The following is a 20,555-nucleotide window of genomic DNA, read 5'->3' as shown; positions in this document are numbered from 1 at the left end:
CTACTGAAAAAGGTGTGAGCAAAATCTAAATGAATAAACATGGGTGCATCTTTGATATTGGCCATGCACTTATGATGTGGTAAAATTATGTCCTCTACAGAGCAGCTGCTGGCCACACTTAATAGTTACAATACAGGCTTTGCAGTTACTGTTTGTTAATTTTTGGAACTGACGCACGATAACTGCAGAACTGCACCGCACTTTTGTAAACAATCCCCTCCCTGTGTGTGTGTGTTAGTGTGTCGTTTCATGGATAATTCGTAGCATACTTCATTCGAGTCAAGAAATCTACCACACATGTATTCTTGTATTGGTGCGTTTTGACTGAAGGTCACTGCTGTGATTCCTTTTTCCAGACATCTGGTAAATATTATTATTCTCTTACTCCATACACTAATTCAGTTTCTTGTGTTTAGGCTGGCTGAGGTTGTTCTCAGCTCGGTTTTCATACCAAATCTAAACAAAACTGCATTCTGGAAGGACTGAGGAGCAAATCTGAATGAATGTGTGGATCATGAAGGCACATTTGAATTTTTATTTATATAAAGTGTGGACTGATGGGCTACTCTGACTAAATATGCCAGTGGATATGCAAGTGGATTGAAGAACTTGCTCATGTATTTAGCTGGATTGATTTTGCTTTTACTGTATTGATATTTCCTGATTATTGCTGTCTTTGTTTGCCTCGAGAGTTAGTATGTTTTGCAACCTTCCACCTACAATTTGTTGTGGGCATGGTAAATATAAGAATTTAACACCTATCTCAAATCCCAGGTATTAATTTTTGTTCCATGCAGGCATTGGCCCCGATCCTTCTAACTGGCCCTTTCACTTTGGGCCAGATAACGCAGGTGATTTCTTCTCCCCAGGCCCTAGTGAAATAAAGTATACCCATTTCCAAGGGCAGCAGAACATCTTTTTGGCTACAGGAGGCAAGTAAACTAGTTTCCAGCTCTGCCCCCAAGCTCTTTCTTGCTGAAGCCATGTTGGGCAAAATATTGGTGGAGCCATGGCCCCTGTGGTTCACCCCATTCCACTACCTATGCCCCTCCCCACCCCTTCCTGACAAGACATTCTCCTCCAAAAGACCACCACACTCATTAGCAAAAGGTCCCATAATCCTTCAGCCACCTCTCCAGAATAATTGGAAGGCAGAACCTTGAGCCATTGAGGGGGGAGGGCCTCCAGGGTGATGTCTCATGCAAAGTTGGGGCAGGGAAACACTTTTCCCATTGGGGAACAGAGAAAAAAGAAATCCCCCCCCTGTTAACCAAGTCAAAGTGAAAGTGCCAGTTAGTATGGAAGATTTCAGTCTGCAGCTAACCTGGAGGTTTAAGTTTTTTGTGGCAATGTCCATATTAATATCAAGGATGCAGTAGTGAGGGCAAGTTATCCATTGCAGTGTTAAAAGCTTTTGTATACTACATTCAGTGTGTATTTCCTAGTAAAAAAGGTGCTAGTACTCAAATGCTAGGCCACTCTTCAGGGGTGGGGTAATCACTGAGGGACCCATCCCACAATAGCCAAACCCCCTGCAACCGGTCACAGAATGTATGACAAGGCAGAATTGGTGTGTGGAGCCTCAGCTCTTTCATTAAAACTTGGTGTCCATGGGTCAATTTTAGCAGACAACGGAAAAGGTGCCGGTACTCAGTACCCCCAAGTATCCCCTCAAAAAAAGCCCTGACTACATTAAATTTCATTTTAATGTGCTCAATTTGGATTTAGCTCACACCTTTCTCAGGAGATTAAGGCAAGTAATATTCAGGTAGAGTAGGCATTTTTCTGTCTCCATAGGGTTTACAATCTAGGTTTGTACCTGATGCAATGTAGGGTTAAGAGACAAGCTTAAAAAGGAGTAGCAGTGGGATTTGTTCCCTGGCTTCCCTGATTTTCAGCTTGCTGTGCCAACCATTAGGCTATTCCTCCACTCCTACAGCAGTAGCATAGCTACAGGGAGCCCTCAGTGGGCACAACGAGGTCCCCAAAACACCTGAGTGTCACCTTCCTTACTCCCTTAGCTCCTGTCCCTCCCCCACCCGCAGCCTGGCAACTCCCCCTTTCTCTCTGAATCTACTGCCACCTCCACCACCCTGCTCTACCTCAGAACTGTTACATGATACAGCTTTTATACTACAAGTCTGAGTACAATGTATAACTTAGACTATGAGCCCATTATGGACAGTGCAAAGTACCTGTAATGGAAATTGTAAACCGCGTGGAGGGGCATAATCGAACGGGGTGCCCAAGTTTTCCTTAGGGTGTCCCCACGAAGGGGCGGGGAAACCCATATTATCGAAACAAGATGGGCATCCATCTTTCGTTTCCATAATACGGTCGGGGACGCCCAAATCTCAACATTTAGGTCGACCTTAGAGATGGTCGACATAAATCTTGAGATGGTCAACCTTAGAGATGGTCGTCCCCAGTTTTTGGCCATAATGGAAACCGAGGACGCCCATCTCAAAAACAACCAAATCCAACTCATTTGGTTGTGGGAGGAGCCAGCATTCATAGTGCACTGGTCCCTCTGACATGCCAGGACACCAACTGGGCACCCTAGGGAGCACTGCAGTGGACTAACTGATGCACTAACTGAACGGAAAAAGCCCTTCCCTTACCAATCCCTTAGCGATTCGGAAAGGAATGGGCATGCATGAAGGAAATCGCATGCAAATGAGCTGCTCACTGTTAGTTCATTTGCACACGATTTCCTTCCTAAGGAGGGGAAGCCAGTGCAGAGCAGCCAAGCATTATGCGTGGCTGCTCTGCGCAGGCCAAAGACGGCTTCATACATGCAGACAAGCTGCGTGTATAATAGCCGTCTACAACTTTAAATAAATTGCCATCTACAACCTTAGAAAAATATGAGTCCAGGTGAAAACGTCCCAAGTGCTCGTCAGGGACGTTTTTTTTTTTTTAGAGTATGGGTGAAGGACGTCCTTCGCGTCCAAAATGTGGATGTTTCTGTGAGAAGGATGTCCATGCCTGCTATGCCTCCAACACCTTCTGTATTTATTTGGATTTTGGATCACAAGTAGCAGAAGGGATTTGAACCAGCCACCTCTGGATTGCAAGACCAGTGCTCTAACCACTCCTCGCCCTTGAAATTTGGTCGTCCCTGTGGGGGGGGGAGGGGTAGTTCAGGACGTCCGAAATGTTTGAAAGAAGGACGTCCACGCCTTCACTATGCCTCCACTGAAACACACATACCTCCCCTCCCAGGAACCTGCATACTGCTGCAATGGATCTGAGTATGACATTTCAGGCTGGCAAAAAAGGTTTTTAAAGTTGTTTTTTTCAGGGTGGGAGGGGGTTAGTCACCACTGGGGGAGTCAGGGGCGATCATCCCCGATTCCCTCTGGTGGTCATCTGGTCAGTTCGGGCACCTTTTTGAGGCTTGGTCGTATGAAAAAATGGACCAAGTACAGTTGCCCAAGTGCTCGTCAGGAACACCCTTCTTTTTTCCATTATCGCTCGAGGACGCCCATCTGTTAGGCATGCCCCAGTCCCGCCTTTGCTATGCCTCCGACACGCCCCCCGGAAAGTTTGGTCGTCCCCGTGACAGGAAGACGTTGGGGATGCCCAAAATTGGCTTTCGATTATGCCGATTTGGGCAACCCTGAGAGAAGGATGCCCATCTCCTGATTTGTGTCGAAAGATGGGTGCCCTTCTTTTTCGAAAATAAGCCTGATAGTCACCTCAGGGATCACTTTTGGTATATCGTGCTAAAAATAAACAAAATAAAATGAATTCTATTATAGAGCTTTTAAACTCAGAGGGTCCGATATTGAGCACTATTTAACCATCCAGGAGGAGCTATTCCTGGCCAATCAAATAGTGCTTAGCTGGCTAAATGCTGACATTTAACACAAGATAGCCGGTTATCTCCGCTGAATATTAGCACATAGCATCTAACTGGCTATATCACACGATATAGCTGGCTATCCATGAATGTTCAAGCGCTGGCCACCAATGGTCTTTCAAGGTGCCAATGATTGAACTCTAGAGGATAAAAACCTACATGAAAAAGGATGGGGGGAATGAGGTACTAAGGGGTCAATATTTGAACCACTGTCTCAGTATCTTGATTTCCACCCTCCATTCATTAGTTACTACTATAGTCTTATATGAAAAAGACTCATCCCGTTTGCTTCAGTATTTAGAACAGCAATCAGTCATTTTAGTGACTTCAGATGCTAATGCTTTGCACATCAATATCCTTCAACAGACAGCCTTGGATTGAATAGATACCTGGCACAGAGAGAAATATCGGCAGGTCAGTTGAGCCTTCTATGTAAAATGGCAGATTTGCTCATTAAAAGAAATTAGTTTTTATTTGAAGACCAATTCTACCTTCAAATTAAGGCAGTGGCTATGGGAGCCATGGTAGCTCCAACAGTAGCCTGTCTATACATAGTAGATTTTGAAGAGAGATATGTGTATCAGTCTGAACATGTGGATCAAAGTTTATCATGGAAGCGATTTATAGATGATATTTTTCTTATTTGGTCGAGTGATATGACTAAACTGTCATTATTTTTAAATTATTTAAATGCATTTGACCCTAATATCTGGACGAGTAGCCTAGTGGTTAGTGCAGTGGACTTTGATCCTGAGGAACTGCGTTCAATTCCCACTGCAGCTCGTTGTGACTCTGAGCAAGTCACCTAACCCTCCATTGCCCCTGGTACAAAATAAGTACCTGAATATATGTAAACCGCTTTGAATGTAGTTGCAAAAACCTCAGAAAGGCAGTATATCAAGTCCCATTTCCCTTTCACATCTCATATGGGGGGGGGGGGGTCATCAGGTAGATTTTTTTTGATATACATATACAGTATTTACAAGGGACCTTTGTTACCCAAGCATGTCATAAAACTACAGATAGAAATACTATTTTACATTACCGAGTGGAGGAACAGGAAAATCGAGCACGTAGAAATAACCTGAGAGTCGTGGGTCTCCCGGAGGAGGGTTCGGATGAGGAGCTGTACTCTTTTTAGCTCTTGGCTCTTCTGTTATTTAGGCCTTGATTGTAATAAGGCCACATTCTGTTGCAAGAGGGCCCATAGGATCAACGGCCACATGCAGTTATCAGCCGCTTCCTTAACTGAATGGAAAAAGAAGCTATACTAAAAGCATGACTGTGGGGTCCTGTGAGATGTTTTGGCATAGCTTGCAGCTGGCTGTATTGCAAAGATGTGTGCCCTTCTCTTCTTTTTCAGTCTGTGTTGGGAGTTTACTTCTTATTAGCTTGTGTTTGGGATTTTGGGAAAAATCATAAAAGATCTTCAGCCTCTACTCCAAGAGGATAAATTACTGAAAGAGATATTCCCAGCCCCACCAATGCTGGCCTTCCGACAGCCACCCAACTTGAAACACAAGCTAATCAGAAGTAAACTGGCAAGCTATGCCAAAACATCTCACAGGACCCCACAGTCATTCACAAAGGAAAAATATTCAACATAAAGGAATATTTCACATGCGCATTTTCCAATGTGGTGTATATAATTTGGTGTAAAAAATGTAATGAAGGATGCTATATTGGAGAAACAGGCCAGATGCTAAAGACAACATTTAATCTACATAGACATCACATGAAGAATGCTGGTGCCAGCCTGGTTCCCACCCCTGTGGGTCAGCACTTTACAAAACCAGATCACTGTACCAGTGACTTCACAGTAAGAATCCTGAAAGGTAACTTTAAAACAATAAAGGAACAGACCTTTGAAGTCAGAATGATTGAATATTTTGACACCCGCTGGGGGGGTATCGGCTCGCTGGTTCCCTGCTCTTTCTGCCCCGGAACAGGTTACTTCCTGTTCCGGGGCAGAGAAAGCAGGGAAGCAGCAAAGCCAACGCAGCTCCCAGTGACTTGCACTGGGGGCGGATCGGCCCTCCTGCCTGCCCCCGCTGCAAGGTAACAGTGCGTTTTGGGGGGGGAGGGTGCGTTTCGGGGGGGGAGTGCGCTCTGGAGGGGGGGATGCGCCATGCCCTGCACCTGGGGGGGGTTCGCAGCGGCAACCCACCCCGGGTGTCAGGCATCCTCGCTACGGCACTGCCCAACAGACAGGACTTAACAAAGATCTGGGTTTTCTAGCCCATTATAAACCATAAAGTTGTATTGCTATGTTTATCACCCTCCTCTCACCTATCCACCCCCATCCTGTTAGACTATCTCTGAAATGCTTTGTTGTTCCCATGCATACCTCCTACCCACCCCCACCCTTAGACTGTCAATGAAATGCTTGGATGTTTTACTTATATATACTGTCATCTACCACATTTGCTTATTTCCGATCTGACGAAGAAGGGCAACCTTTGAAAGCTAATCAAGAAATGTTTTAAGTTATGTCCAATAAAAAAGGTATCATCTTATTTTCTTTTCTATGTTTTATTTTGTTGGGAATTGGATTTATAACATCTCTCTAGCAATATAAGGGCTGATGGTTGTTTTGGAAACTCAACATTGAGAAGCTAGTGCATTTATTATTGTTAAGGTTCTTTGAGAGATTGGATATGGGACTGTTCTGCATTGGATTGTGAAAGAAGCTAAAATATTTTTTTTTATTATAAAAGTATTTTCTGTGGAGGTTTTTTTTTTTTTTAATCTGTGATGGTGTGATAGTCGCTCCATTTAGAGATCAAAGAGCTAGAGTTACATTTCAGAGTTTTTTTTCTCTCCAACTTTTGACCCAGTCCAGCACCAATACTGAGTGTCAGCGTACCTGGCAATCTTCTGGAAGTTACCAAGTATTGCAGATATGCACAGGTGGCACCAGATAACCACCTGGTTAACCTAGAACAGCCTTTTTCAAAGTAGTCCTGGTGGAAGGCCACAGTACATACTGATGATTCTTTAGGTTTGCTAGGACCTATTGCTTTTGCTTCAAATACATCAGCTTTTATTGTTTCTCTTCAAGTTGCCACCCTAGAAATTCCCCATGTGTGTGTGTGGGGGAGGGGGGGCAGTCATAAACCTCACAGGTTTGCTATTGTTTTGAATAGCATCTGCAAATGTTTGGGATCACACAATATGGCAGCTGCACAGGGGAGACGGCTTCAACTTTTTGATGTCATGCCGTCTTCTTTCATAAAACCTCCTTGCAATCAGCGGAGATATATACTGCAGGAACCAATCAGAGCAAAGGCATTTGTAGTTGACCAATTGAGGTTTACCAGATCTGAGACTAGTGACAGCATAAAAGCCAGAAAGAGAGCACAGATCAGTCTTCTAGATAGTAAATGGGTAACAGTCTTGAGAAAAGGTTATTTAGTCTAGTATGTATAAGTGTGTGTAGGGGGGGGGGGGGCGTCCTGGTCTTAGGGCTGCTCAAAGCCAGAGTGCCCCACAGACTACTCGTTTTTTTTCCTGGTCCTCTCCCTAATTCTTATACACATTCTACTGCAAGGCAGTAGGTTCAGAGGGGGTGGGGATTTTAGGCCAGCCATAGATTTCTAATTTTGACAACCCTATTAAGTGCATTATGGGATGTGTAGCATTGATTTCAATGGGTAGGATCAGGGATTACATGTGTCACATGAAATTGACATGTAAGTTAAAAAACAGGACTGGCCAAAAAGTCTTCCTCTTGGAACAAGATTGCTTCACAGCTTCGGAGTAGTGTGCTGAGAACCAGGGAAGATGAGCAAGTCATTGTTACCCTCCACTGCCTCTGTTAAATGCAGAGACACTAAGGAGTGAGATTTACAAGCAAATGCCCCTCCACGTTACTATGTATGTAATTAGATTGAAATCTGGGAGCATTTAAAATATTTTATCCTGTGCCTAGATCAAAAGAGAAAGATGGTTTGTGGGAACTTGCTCCTTTTTTTTGTGAATTGCAGTGGTATATTATAAAAATGCACTTAACATTGTTTATTACTACTATTTAAAAGAAAGATATTAAATAATGAGGGTGAGCTACCTTCATGCAGAAGTCCAGAGTCAGTCTAAGGGGTATGTTTACTAAAGTGCGTTAGCATTTTTAACATGCCTTTAAAGTTAAGGTATGTTAAACGCTAATGTGCCTATACATCCTATGGACGCATTAGCATTTAATGCGCATCAACCATTAACACGCGTTAAAAACAGTAACATGCCTAGAGCGCACCTTAGTAAACATACCCCTAAATATGCCATCATTGTCCAGTTCAGCACAATATTAGCAGCCAAGTTTATACAAAGTTAATTATGTTCAGTGGAAAATACATGTGTTGCCTCAGGCTGTTTGCTATGTGAATATTCCATGATTGTTTCATTACTGCTACCACATATTACATATTATGGGAATTTGTTTTAAACTTTGATTGTTTTAATTTGTTTATCCAGATCTTACATGCACACTGTTTTGCTTTTTAAACCCAAAGGTGAATCCTAAGGGTGGTTGAACAATTAGGTATAAACTGTGTTGTTTCTGACTTTACTTTGGGTCCTGCTGATCTGTACATCTGCTGTCTGGAATTTTGGAAGATGGAAATAAGAAAATACAAAAATAAATTTTGGATGCACTCTATAGAAGTTGTTGTTTACTTTTGCAATGTGATGGATACCTGTTCTGATGTGTGCATATGATAATATTTTAATAACTACCTATACTTACGGCTACGATCTCTGAACATGTGATATCATTAAAGGATAAACTTTTAAATGCCCAGTTGGGTATACATGCTAATCTCAACTTTGTTAAATGTTTCAGACGTATCCATGATATAACTGAATTCTATTATTCTGTCTCACTGTGGGCCCTGTTTACTAAGCAGCGATATAGGTGAGTTAACATTTTTAACGTGCATTAACCATTTACATGCATTAACCATGTACGTGCCTACAATATCTCTAAAGGCGCCTACATGGTTAGAGAGCGCTAAGTGTTGGCGCACTAAAAACAGTAACACACCTTAGTAAACAGGGCCCTGTATTTTCAAATGGTATAAGCCACATTGAACCCGTTTGCTTGGGATAATGTTTGATTTAAATATAACAAAATAAAAATAACCTGTTCCGTAGCTGGGCCCTAGTATTACCATACTGAAAATGCGACCATACCACGCCTCTCTGGTTATGTTCCATTAATAAGTTAAACGATTAACTGGCTTTCTTAAAAGGATTATATAAACTTTGGATGCATGACTAGGGACACAAACATACACTTATTTATTCAATATCACAATTCCTCATGTACAGCTACAAAACAACCTTTTATGGTGGATAGTGTTCAAAATTAGCTCCTTTTATTATCGATCAATTTTGGCACAGTAGAAGTCATCACAAGAACAAAATATAAGAAAAGCAATGGAGTGCATTAGGGGCTTATAGCCCATTTAGTTATGTTTAAACAAAAGAGATCTGCATGAAACAAAATATTTGTTTTTACTTTGCCTTATAAAACTACTTGTCCCTGAAACATGTTCAAAACAGAATAATCCATTTGTCTATCTAAAAGGTAAACTTCTACAAAACAGATGAAGATGTGATTCCATGTACCCCAATGCAAGGAGAGTTTAATTTTATTTCCATTTAATTTTAATATATTTCATCATCTTTATAACACCAGGCTTCCCAAGACAGATTACAACAACAGTTAAGATGAACCCATCAGGAAACAGGATACCTCACTGAAATTTGGCCATCTGCATTGTGTACAGTCACACACAGTGTATTTATTTATTTAGATTTTAGTATAGAAAAATGAGCACAAAATACAGAGTTTAAAATTCCTGTTTCTACCAGTTATAATAAGTTTTAAGCCATTTTAGTGATATTCAATTGTTATTTCATGATATTTATATCTACTTATGGGAAGCTTTCAAATAAATAAAAAAACCCGTCCAATAAGTAAAAAAAAAAAATCTTTTGTCTTTCACCTTTTAAGGCACTACCCATCCAATTGAAACAGCTTTAGATTTGTTACAGATGGACCAGCAATAAAGAATGACAACGTGGATGCAGCAGCTCATAGGTTTGTTTGCTTTGTTTTGAGTGTACTAGAGATGACAGCTGTGTGTGTGTGGTGGGGGGGGGGGGGGGGGGGGGAGTGGAAACAGAAATTAACCTAATTGGCTTCCTTGCTTACAGTGGACTAGATAGGTTCACTTCCACTCCTGTCTATTAAACCTTGTTGGTTTCACTAGCTGCCCTCACATATTCCTCTGCCCCCATCCTTTGCAGACCAGCTCCTCCTTCCTGTGACTAGAAGCCTTCCCATTGGCTGGATCCTACCACAGTCCTTGCACTGGAAGTGAGAGATTGGGGCTATAGAGGGTTAAACTCTGAAAAAATATCCAGATGTTTAGCCATTCTTCTGGCTTTCAGAAGCTTTCAGAAGCCTGAAAAAAATTCAGATAGTTGCCAACCCTAGTCTCCTCAACACATCTGACAGGATCCCCCTAAACTTTTGGGCCCTAGGCAAAGGCCTAGGAGTACTGGAGGAGTAGCCTAATGGTTAGCAGCAAGGAGGTTTAATAGACAAGGAAATTCAGTAAGGTCAAAACACTGAAACCAATTAGGTCAGTCTGTGTATTCCCTTTCCTGCGCAGCCGTCATCCCCGTATACACAAAACAAAGCAAGCAAACCTATGAGCTGCTGCATCTAAATTGTCATTCTTTATTGTTGGTAGCATTTTTATTTAATAACACTTATATTTTCAAACATGCCAGCTTGTGCAGCATACGGATGTACACAGAGGAAGAATAAAAATGGGATAACTTTCATAGGTAGAGTAGTAATTTGTTATAAATCTTAATCAGTGGTCAGTTGGAGGGGCTGGTTACAGGGACACCCTAGCACGTGTTATATTCGTACAGAGATTTTTTTTCTCCTGGTAATGGGCCACTAAAACAGACATCATGTTATGAGAATCAGGTGCTTAACATTCAGAGTTTCTGTCTATTTATTTATTTATGACATTCATATCCCACATTTAACATGTATTAGGTTGAAACCTGGGAGCATTTGAAAGCTTTTTTTTTTTTTTTACCTGTGCCTAGATGGTTTGTGGGAACTTGCTCCTTCTGTTTTGAAGAATGCAGTGATATATTATAAAAATGCACTTAATATTGTTTATTACTATTATTTACTACTGGTTGATATACAGCAGAAGTTAACCAAGTCAACTTCATGCTTTGTAATTCAATTTTTAATAGCATTTTTCTCAGTCATTACCCAAATACAAATAAAATTATGCTAATTATACGACCGTGTCTACCTCTTATGGTAGCTTTTGTTAATTAAAGCCGTGTCAGAGAAATATTTGCAAGTGCGATTTTATTATGCAGGCAAACAATGCACCACCAAAATGCAAGCAAACAGCACAGTATTAGTCGCTAAGTTTATACAAAGTTGATTATTTTCAGTGGAAAATAAATCTGTTGGCTGCCTGCTATGTGAATATTCCATCATTGTTTAATTATTGCTATCTAGTATTACATATTTAGGGCATATGCCTTAAACATAGACTGTTTACATTTGTTTATCTAGAACTTACATGCATATGGTATTGCTTATTAAACCCAAAGGCAAAACCAAAGTGTGGTTAAACAATTTGGTATAAACTGTGCTGTTTATGACTTTACTTGTTATGAAATGCTTTGAGTGCTACTGATCTGTACATGTGTTGTGTTATTTTGGTGGGTGGAAACAGATGGGCTTATAGGGTGGGAGGGGAGTATGGGAGGGGAAGGGTTCTTGGGGTAAAAGTACAAGTTTTTATTGTGCCCTGTTGGATGGTTTACTGTTTTTTTTCTTGTTCTTTATGAAGTTTATCAACCAACATGTTTTGCTTTTAATAAAGATGATTAAAACATAAAAAATACGTTTTGGATGTTACTGAATTCTATTTTTCTGTCTCACTGTATTTCCAGTTTTGGCACAGTATGAGCCATCACAAGAACAAAATATAAGAAAGCCAATGGGCTGCATTAGGGGCTTATAGCCCATTTAGTTATTTTTCAACAAATGAGAGATCTGTTTAACAGAAAATATTTTAATTTTTGACTTATAAACCAATTGTCCCTGAAAGATGCTCAAACAACAGAATAATCCATTTATGTATCTAAAAGGTAAAGTTCTACAAAACAGATGAAGATGTGATTACATGTGCCCCAATGAAAGGAGAGTTTAATTCTACTTCCATTTAATTTCAATATATTCCATCATCTTTATAACACCATGATTCCCAAGGCAGATTACAACAACATTTAAGATGAACTCATCAGGAGACAGGATATCCTCACTGAAATTTGCCCATCTGTATTGTATACAGTGTATTTATTTAGTTTTTAGTGTAGAAAAATTAGCACAAAATACAGAGTTTAAAATTGCTGTTTCTACCAGCTATAATAATTTTAAAGCTGTTTTAGTGATATTCAATTGTTATTTCATGATATTTATAATCTACATATGGGAAGCTTTCAAATAAATTAAAAAGCTGTCCAATAAGTAAAAAAAAAAAAAAAACAACAACTTTTGTCCTCCACCTTTTAAGGCACTGCCTATCCAATTGAAACAGTTTTAGACTTGTTAGAGTTGGACCAACAATAAAAAAAATGACAATGTGGATGCAGCAGCTCACAGGTTTGCTTGCTTTGTTTTGAGTAAACGGGGATGACAGCTGCGAAGGGAAGGGGAAACTCAGACTGTTCCATTTGGCTTCCTTGCTTACAATGGACTAGATGGGCTCACTTCCACTCCTGTCTATTAAACCTCCTTGGTTAGCAGAGTAGACTAAGAACCATTGTGGCTTCTTGTGACCCTGTGCACATCACTTAACCCTCCACCGCCCCAGATATAAAACTTAGATTGTGAACCCACTAGGAACAGAGAAAATACCTATATGTAATATGTAAACGCTTTGGTTGTATGACAAAAAAGCGGTATATCAAGAATTGCTGCGTTCGTCTAGTAGTGCTATAGAAATGATAAGTAGTAGTAGTAGAATCTAATAAATCTAAACCTATACCTTAATCCAGCTCTGATCAGTCCTTTTTCTCCCCCTCCCCTATTCTCTCCCTCCCTGTACCACTATCCCTCTGCTGCTTCCTGCCTGAGATCCCCTCTCCAGGACCTGCCATGCCACTAGGTGAATTAGCCTAGGGCATGAGAAGGGGTGGGGGTAGGGAATGCTGCTCTGCATGGCATGACAGCAGCATCTTATCTCCCTGTTCTTCACTTCCCCCTGCCAGGTTCCCTGTTCTCCCACAACACTAATGGAACTCAGTGTGGTGCAGGAACAAGACCCCGTCACCCCAACAGAAGGAAATGGCAGGGTTTGAGGAAGGAAGATGCTGGCTGTCTCTACAATCATGACCACCCCTCCTAGAACAATTCTATATATAGCCATAATTGAATATCATACTTTATAAAATTACTCCACATATGTATATGTAAAGGATTTGACATGTATATGCCAGCATATGCATGTAAAATGCATCTTATAAAATTTGCCCGGGGCATGCATATATATACAATGGATATTCTATTACAAAAACACAGCTGCAGGTGTGCTTAGGGGCAGGATTTGGGTAGAATCATGATTTATGCATATCCTACCTTTACATCTGCTCTTGAGCAAGTGTGTTATCTGGAATCATTGTAGCTGTGATTTCTGGTATTTATAAAATAGGTGACGTGGTACGTGGTTTCTGATCTGAAGAAGATGAGTTAATAAAAACATGTATTGTTAGTCGAATATAAAAGGTATCATTTCATTTTCTCTGTTTTTGTTTTATTTCTATTTATTACCTATAAGATAGGTGCTACCTTGGCCTCAAATATTACTTAGGTGACCTTTTATAAAATTACTCTCCATGTGGACAATTTCCTAAAGCCATTTACCTGGATGGATCAGTGTATTGGAGACCACCACCTGCGCTGTGGGTAAAAGTGTGACCGTCGGGACCTATTTGTTTCTTCTGACTGCAGCTGTTTTTGGACAACCCTAAAACTCTAAACAGTCCCTTCTCCTAGTCACTATCTTTCCCAGCTATCAATCACTGCCCCCCAACACCCCCAAAAAAGGACCAAATGAACTGGGCAGACAACAAATGCTAGAAATTAACTTTTTATTTTTATTTTTTAGCTTAAACGATTTTTTTTTATTCAGCATCATATAAATGCACAATGGAATACTACATAAAAAAATCATACAACCTCATACTGAACGTTCAATAGATCATATCTGTGATCCTCATTTTAGTACAGTAAGAAATTCACTTGTTTTGTAAAATATGAAATGAGTGCCTAATTAGATATGCATGTAAATGTATAGTACTGTGTATATTGTACTTTTTCCATTTTTCTTCATGTATATTATTACCATCAGTGTCACGTGCATGAACTTATACTGCTTACATACTTTAAGGTGTCTTTTTTTTTTTTTTACATTTAACTCAATTTAAATATTTGTTGTTATTAATGTTCTCTCTTTATTACAAAATCCAATAAAATATTAAGACTAAATGTATAGCACTGTGCATATTGTACTTTTTCTTGTTTCTTCATGTATATTATTACCATCTGTGTCACGTGCATGAACTTATACTGCTTACATACTTTAAGGTGTCTTTTTTTTTAATTTGTTTTAATTAAATTTAAATACCATATTGTAGTACAATTCTTGTTATTAATGTTCTCTCTTTATTACAAAATCCAATAAAAATATTAAGACTAAATGTATATAGCACTGTGCAGAGCAGTGCCAGAAAGTTGTGAAAGGCGCGTCAGGAACTGAGCACGAGAGGCTGGGTGGCCGGCTGCGGGGAGTGGCCCCCGTGTCCCGCCCCGCTCCGGGATTGGTGGCTGACCGCCGGCTTCCCCCCTCCCCGCCACTGAGAGCCCGTGTGTGAGGCGCTGAGCGGGGGCAGAGTCTCGCGACCCAGCGCGCCGCTCTCTTCGCGCTCACTGTCCTGCTCATGGCCCGGGTACCGGTGCTCGCGTGGCTTCTGCCGCTCTTCTTCTTCTGTGCCGCCGCTCGTCGCCCTCTCCTTCCATATGGGGCGCAGCGCGGGGACCGACTGCTGGAGGGCGGTGACGACAGCACCTCCCCGCGGCTGCGGCTCAGCCTGCCGCTGCACTTCTATGGAACCGAAGTGTCCGAGCTCTACGTGAGTATCACTGAAAGAGGGGGAGGGGGCACAGGAGGGAACAGATGTATTTAATTAAAAACAAAACTTCTCACTCGTTAGCTAAACTTTTATGCTGCTGAATCGGTTTCATTGACATGTAAGCGTGTGGGGGATTTTTTTTTTGTCCCCCTTGGTGCTTTCATTCTGCAGTACAAAGTTTCCACATTCAAGTTCTGCGAAGATCAGAAACTGTGTTGGGTCCTCCTCTCCGCCGGAGGTTTAATCCTCCGGTTTCGCTCAGGGGATTTGGGGGCCATACCTGCGACCTTCGAGATGGGAAGGGGTCTCGCAGAACAATTTGTAACCTTTGCTTTTCTGGCGTTATGTCTTTTCCCATTAGCCTTTTATCTGTATTTTTGCCCTCTCCAGAGTTCTGTTTCAGTTTTCTCATTCCTTTTGCAGAAAGTATGTTTCATTTGTTTTTTATTCTTTCTATTCCCTCCTGTTTCCTTTTTCGTTTACTTGCCTGCCCTGCAGGTTGTACCTCCTACTTTCTCTTGCACTCTTTTCTCTATTATCTCGCTGGATTTCCCCCCACCCCCAAATCCAGGGCCCTCTATTTCCTTCATTCGCGTTTCGCAGCCATCCCTGACCCTCTTTCATTCCAGTTTTCTAGCCGTCTTGTTCTTCCTTAACTACATTCACAATCTCCTCCTCTTCCCTAATTCCTTCAGCATGGGGCCTTTGTACCTTTCTCCTTTTCCCTCCTACCCCGATCTCCACCTTTCTTTTTTCTCTCACCTTTTTTCCCATTCCTCCTCCTCGTTACTCCATGTCCTTTCCTCCTTATTTATTCGTTCCTTTGCACCAGCTCCGTGGGTGCTTAGCACCCTCAATTGAGCAAAACCCTTCACCATGTCCCAGAGTAACTTGCATTGGGTTCAGCACCCCAATCAGTTTGAAACATTAGCTCCTAAAGTCTCCTCTCTCCCTCCACTCACTCATCTCTGGCAGACTTTTCTCACTAACCTCCCTCTTGCTGTCTTCCTTTGGAGCCAGAGCTGCCAAGGTAGCCAGTTCCAGGAGGGACACTTTTTGGTCAGTCCTGGTTTTAATGTTGTATCCCAAAGCAGTGTGGGATTTGTAATCCCCGCTTCTGTCCATTTTAATCAGTGTTGCAGGTCCTTTAATGGACCAGGATGGGATTGGCAGAAACCCAGGACTTGCTTAAAATTTCTCTTCTGGAACTGGCTAACTTGGAAGCTCTGTGGTGCTCCAGAACATGGTTGTTGCTTCTTCCCAGACTTGGTCACATCCGCACATAGTGCTGACCCAAACCCATTGGTGGTGGGAGGCAAGAAAACAGGGGAGACTTGAGAGATGGTTCCTCCCGGCTCCTGCCTCCACGGTGGACCCAGTGCCTGTCCTTCAAAAATACCCAACTGACACCGGAAGAAAGAAAGGCAGCTGATCTGCATTGGAAAAGGGATGATAGCATGACATACTTGCACATTTTTCTCATGGTGACACCTCTTCTTTGGAGCCCAGAGATGCTTCCTTCTGGGTCTTTTGGTTGAGAATTTGTAAGGTCTATAAGTAAAATGAGCTTTTGGCTTATTCTAAGCAATTTGAAGAGAACCCAAGGTGTTTATGTGAAAATTTGGGGAGTCCCACCACTGCATATAGAGAGAAACTGGTTTTGTGGTCACTGAAAGGGAATTCTATAATAAGGCAGCCAACTAGATCCAGATTTGCAGGACAGGTTTGATCCAGTCCTGGGTTTACCCTGTTGCACAATGGGACTTGTAGTCTTGCTTTTCTTAGGGAATGCATTGGGGAAGTCGGAACTACAACTCCCTGCATGCAGCGCGGTAAACCAGGACTGGATCAACTCTGTCCTGGGAATCTGGATCCAGTTGTCTGCCTTATTCTAGGTGCTTGCTTATGTGCATAAATTATACAATGCTAGCATTTGGCTGGTAAGTGTACAGTTATGTGCTGAAACACTAGCAGGATTCCAAAGTGCCCTTCTGTAAGCGTAAATGGCATTGCATGCAAATGCAAAGGGGGTATATACCAATACATCTCTTGTATTCCGCTATATCCCCACTTCTGGGTCCAGTGCAGTGCAGTGCACAACAATAGTATGCATGGGTGGGCAAAAGGTGGGGTTATCACTTAATGTGCTTAAGTTACAGAATACTTGGTTACATGTTCCCTTGTTACATTTACATGGCTGCAAGTTAGTGGCCTTTTTACAAAGGCACGCTAGCGTTTTCAGTGCGCGGTAAAAATAAGTGTGCACTGTTAGAGATGCCCATATATTTGTATGGGCATCTCTAGTGTTTATAATGTACTAATCATTAGCGCACGCTAAAAACGCTAGTGCACCTTTGTAAAAGACCCCCATTAATGCCAAATCTGTGGCTGGTATATCAGTGTTGCATCACTTTCTAGTTCTTCAATTGTCGTGATGTTTTCTTCAGTGCAAATTGATTAGGCCCTGCTGCTTCCTGACTGGTGAAGTTCGGTTCTTTGATGTCGGGTTATGCTAATTTTATATAAAGGAATGTGGATGACCAGATTTTATTTATTTATTTATTAGGATTTACTGCCTTTTTGAAAGAATTTACTCAAGGCGGTGTATAGTAAGAATAAATCAAACACAAGCAATAATCAGTTACAGCAGTAAAAATATTCAAATAACAATAGAACAAGCTCTCACTGCAGGACATTGAGGTGCCCAGTTATAGAATTGCCCCCTATGTGCATATAGTGCAGCGCTTCCCAAACTTCTGTGGCTGTGATTCTATAATTGCAGCCAAATAAAATTGTGTGACCCCCTGGAGGTGCAGAATAATGATGCGCCTATGGAGAGCCTATCTAAACCCACTTGGGGTCCTGACCTACAGTTTGGGAAGCTCTGATATAATGGTACCTTCTTATGTATTAACCCTGTTTGGTGGTAAATGATTTTCATTTTGGCTAAGAGCTAACAACAATCGCAGTAGTGGTACAGTCACAAAGATGACTTCCCAGGCTAGACCCTCCAGTAAAGCAGGAAAGTCAGATGTCCGCTCTCCCTTACATTCCCCAGACTGGCTTTGGAAGCTCAGAAGTGGGGAGGCAGGAATTTCCTGTGGTGATACTTGAAAAAAAGCTTGCCCTCAGGAAACTACAGCAAGTAGCACTGGGGCGAACGTCAGCGTTAAGTGGGTGGAAGAAGCCAGGATTCTTAGTCGGAAAGGGGGTGTAATGAAAACGTCTTTTTTTTTTTCTTTTTCATTGCTGTTTCAACAGATGTTTTACCCTGAGAACGTCTGAAGCACTTCTGAGGAGACAGGCAGTGATATAATTTGTTGTGCTTTCTCGCAGAACATCTGTTTTTCTTACCAGAACAAAAGTTCAACTGCAGTAATTTATAATCCCAGGTGGATTGTGCTAGATTGTAAATGATTGCCATATTTTGCTGTTAAAGAACAGTATGGCTATAGAATGCTATGCTGTAAGCTTGAAAGAAATATTAGTTTAAGATTCTGGGAAGGATTATACCGTATATATGCTGTTTGGGTTAGGGTAGTGAGGAGGCTTTAGTGAAGGGGGGTGATATTGATGCTGAGAGATTTATTTTACCGGATGTGGCCTGAAGCATTGCATGTGTGGATTCATTTACAAGTAGTGAGATTCTGGCTGTCCTTCTGCAAATGGTAAAAAAGTTTGCAAGGAAGGGGCCAATAGTGGACTTGATATTTTACACATGGAGAAAGGGTTTCAGGGTAAGATAATCTACAAGGAGAGAGGCCATAGAGAGTCCGAACATCAGTGAATAGAGAAACACCAGACGTTTTTGGATAATGGCATGCCTAGTTTTTGTCGGCTGTTACAAACTTAATGGTAAGAAATGGCAGAGGGGCTGAACATTGAGTAGGACTGTTAGATTGTAAGTTAACCTGGACAGAGAAATAACTTGTGCGCACCTATTTGTAACTCACCTTGAACCTGGATTTGGAAAGGCAAGTAATCAAATCCAAAATGCCGCCGTTGTAAAGGTTGGAACATCCTATGAATGGAAGCCAAACAGGCCAGCACTTGTAATGGAATCTGGACATGTTATGTTATATTGTTGTGTCTATATACCACCTTTCTTAAACCAAAGTTCAACCCACGGTTTGCATTGGATATAGAAGGTAGTGATAGGAACAGGGCAGAGAAATTCTGTAAATGTGGGGCATAGTAAGTTGGGGAGGGAGAAGTGAGGGAGAGCTAGGTTGGTAGCAGTATGGCATGATTCCTCAGAAACTAACTAGATTGGTGGTGGCTGGGTACCGTTCAGTAAGGTGAAAGAGTCCAAGGTTGCTGGATGGTTGGGCATTGGCCTCACTGGTTTTGGGTGAGATGGGGGAAGAGGGTACAGGCTGTTAGATTAGATGTGGAAGATTATATATTAGACTGCATGGAATGGTAGTGAGCCAAAGAGGGCAAAATCTGACTTGAACAAACAGTCTTTTGGGACTGGCAGCTGGGATATATCCTCATTAAATGTGGACCAGGCTTGATAGGCCATATGGTCTTTATGTACCATCATTTTCTGTTTCTAAGCATAACTGAGCACACTGCTGTCATCTACCATATTGATATTATCATAAGGGCCTGTCAAAGAAGATAGACAAAAAAGGGCAAGTACATATGTACACTCTTGAACCAACCTCCACTGGGAGCACATAATTTCTCTTCCCCCCCCCCCCCCCCCCTATATCTGGGAATAGACTATGGTGCTCACTATCGAAGCAGACTTTTTTTTTTTTTTTAGCCATTTTGAGATATCTGCCAAAAACATCCAAAATTGCAATTTTTGAAAGGCAGAATTTGTATATTTTACACTTCAATTTGTCTAAATAGCAAAATTAGGACATCTTTTAGGGTTAATAGACCAAGAAGAAACATACAGGATAAAAAAGAAGCTTTTTTTTTTTTTTTTTTTTTTTTTATCTAGACCTGTTTCAGTCATCCAGGGTACAAAAAGCTGCCCTGCTTAAGCAGCTGACTACTGGTGGGATGAAGGCATAACCCCTCCTTCATCTCCCCGTGGTTACTGACCCCCTCTCCCCCCCCCCCCCCCCCCCCCAAGAAGTGAAAGTGATATTGGATACCAGGCTCTATGACAGCTTCAGGTATTATGGCCATTCCTAATAGAGCAGGAAGCAAGAGTAAGGAGTAGCCTAGTGGTCAGTGCATTGGACTTTGGACAATGGGACCCAGGTGTAACTCCCATTAACTCTTATTTTTATTTCTGTACAAATATGTGAGCCCTTCTGAAACACAGAAATACCTTCTATACCTGAACTTATAAGACACCTGCAAGTGTGATGGCAATTGTGGTGGTGCACCTTTAGTTACAGTAGGTGTTTATCTGTTCCTGGAGGGCTCACGATAACATATAAAGGAATTAAGGTGGGATTTGAACCTGGGTTCCGTTGTTTAAAGTCCA

General features: G+C 41.6%; 1 protein-coding gene across 1 annotated transcript in view; it reads left to right on the top strand.

The window, feature by feature from the left end:
* The first annotated feature begins 14,849 nt into the window (after positions 1 to 14,849).
* The window catches only part of LOC115464620 (nidogen-1-like), a 183,136-nt gene continuing 177,430 nt past the window's right edge, over positions 14,850 to 20,555 (top strand). The window contains 1 exon segment of the mRNA XM_030194982.1: positions 14,850 to 15,106. Coding sequence (XP_030050842.1) covers positions 14,915 to 15,106 — 192 coding nt within the window. The 5' untranslated portion in view covers positions 14,850 to 14,914.

Source organism: Microcaecilia unicolor, chromosome 3 (genome assembly GCF_901765095.1).
Source record: "Microcaecilia unicolor chromosome 3, aMicUni1.1, whole genome shotgun sequence".
Taxonomy (NCBI): domain Eukaryota; kingdom Metazoa; phylum Chordata; class Amphibia; order Gymnophiona; family Siphonopidae; genus Microcaecilia; species Microcaecilia unicolor.
Note: the sequence above shows the minus strand (reverse complement) of the source record. Positions and strands in the feature narration are given on the sequence as shown.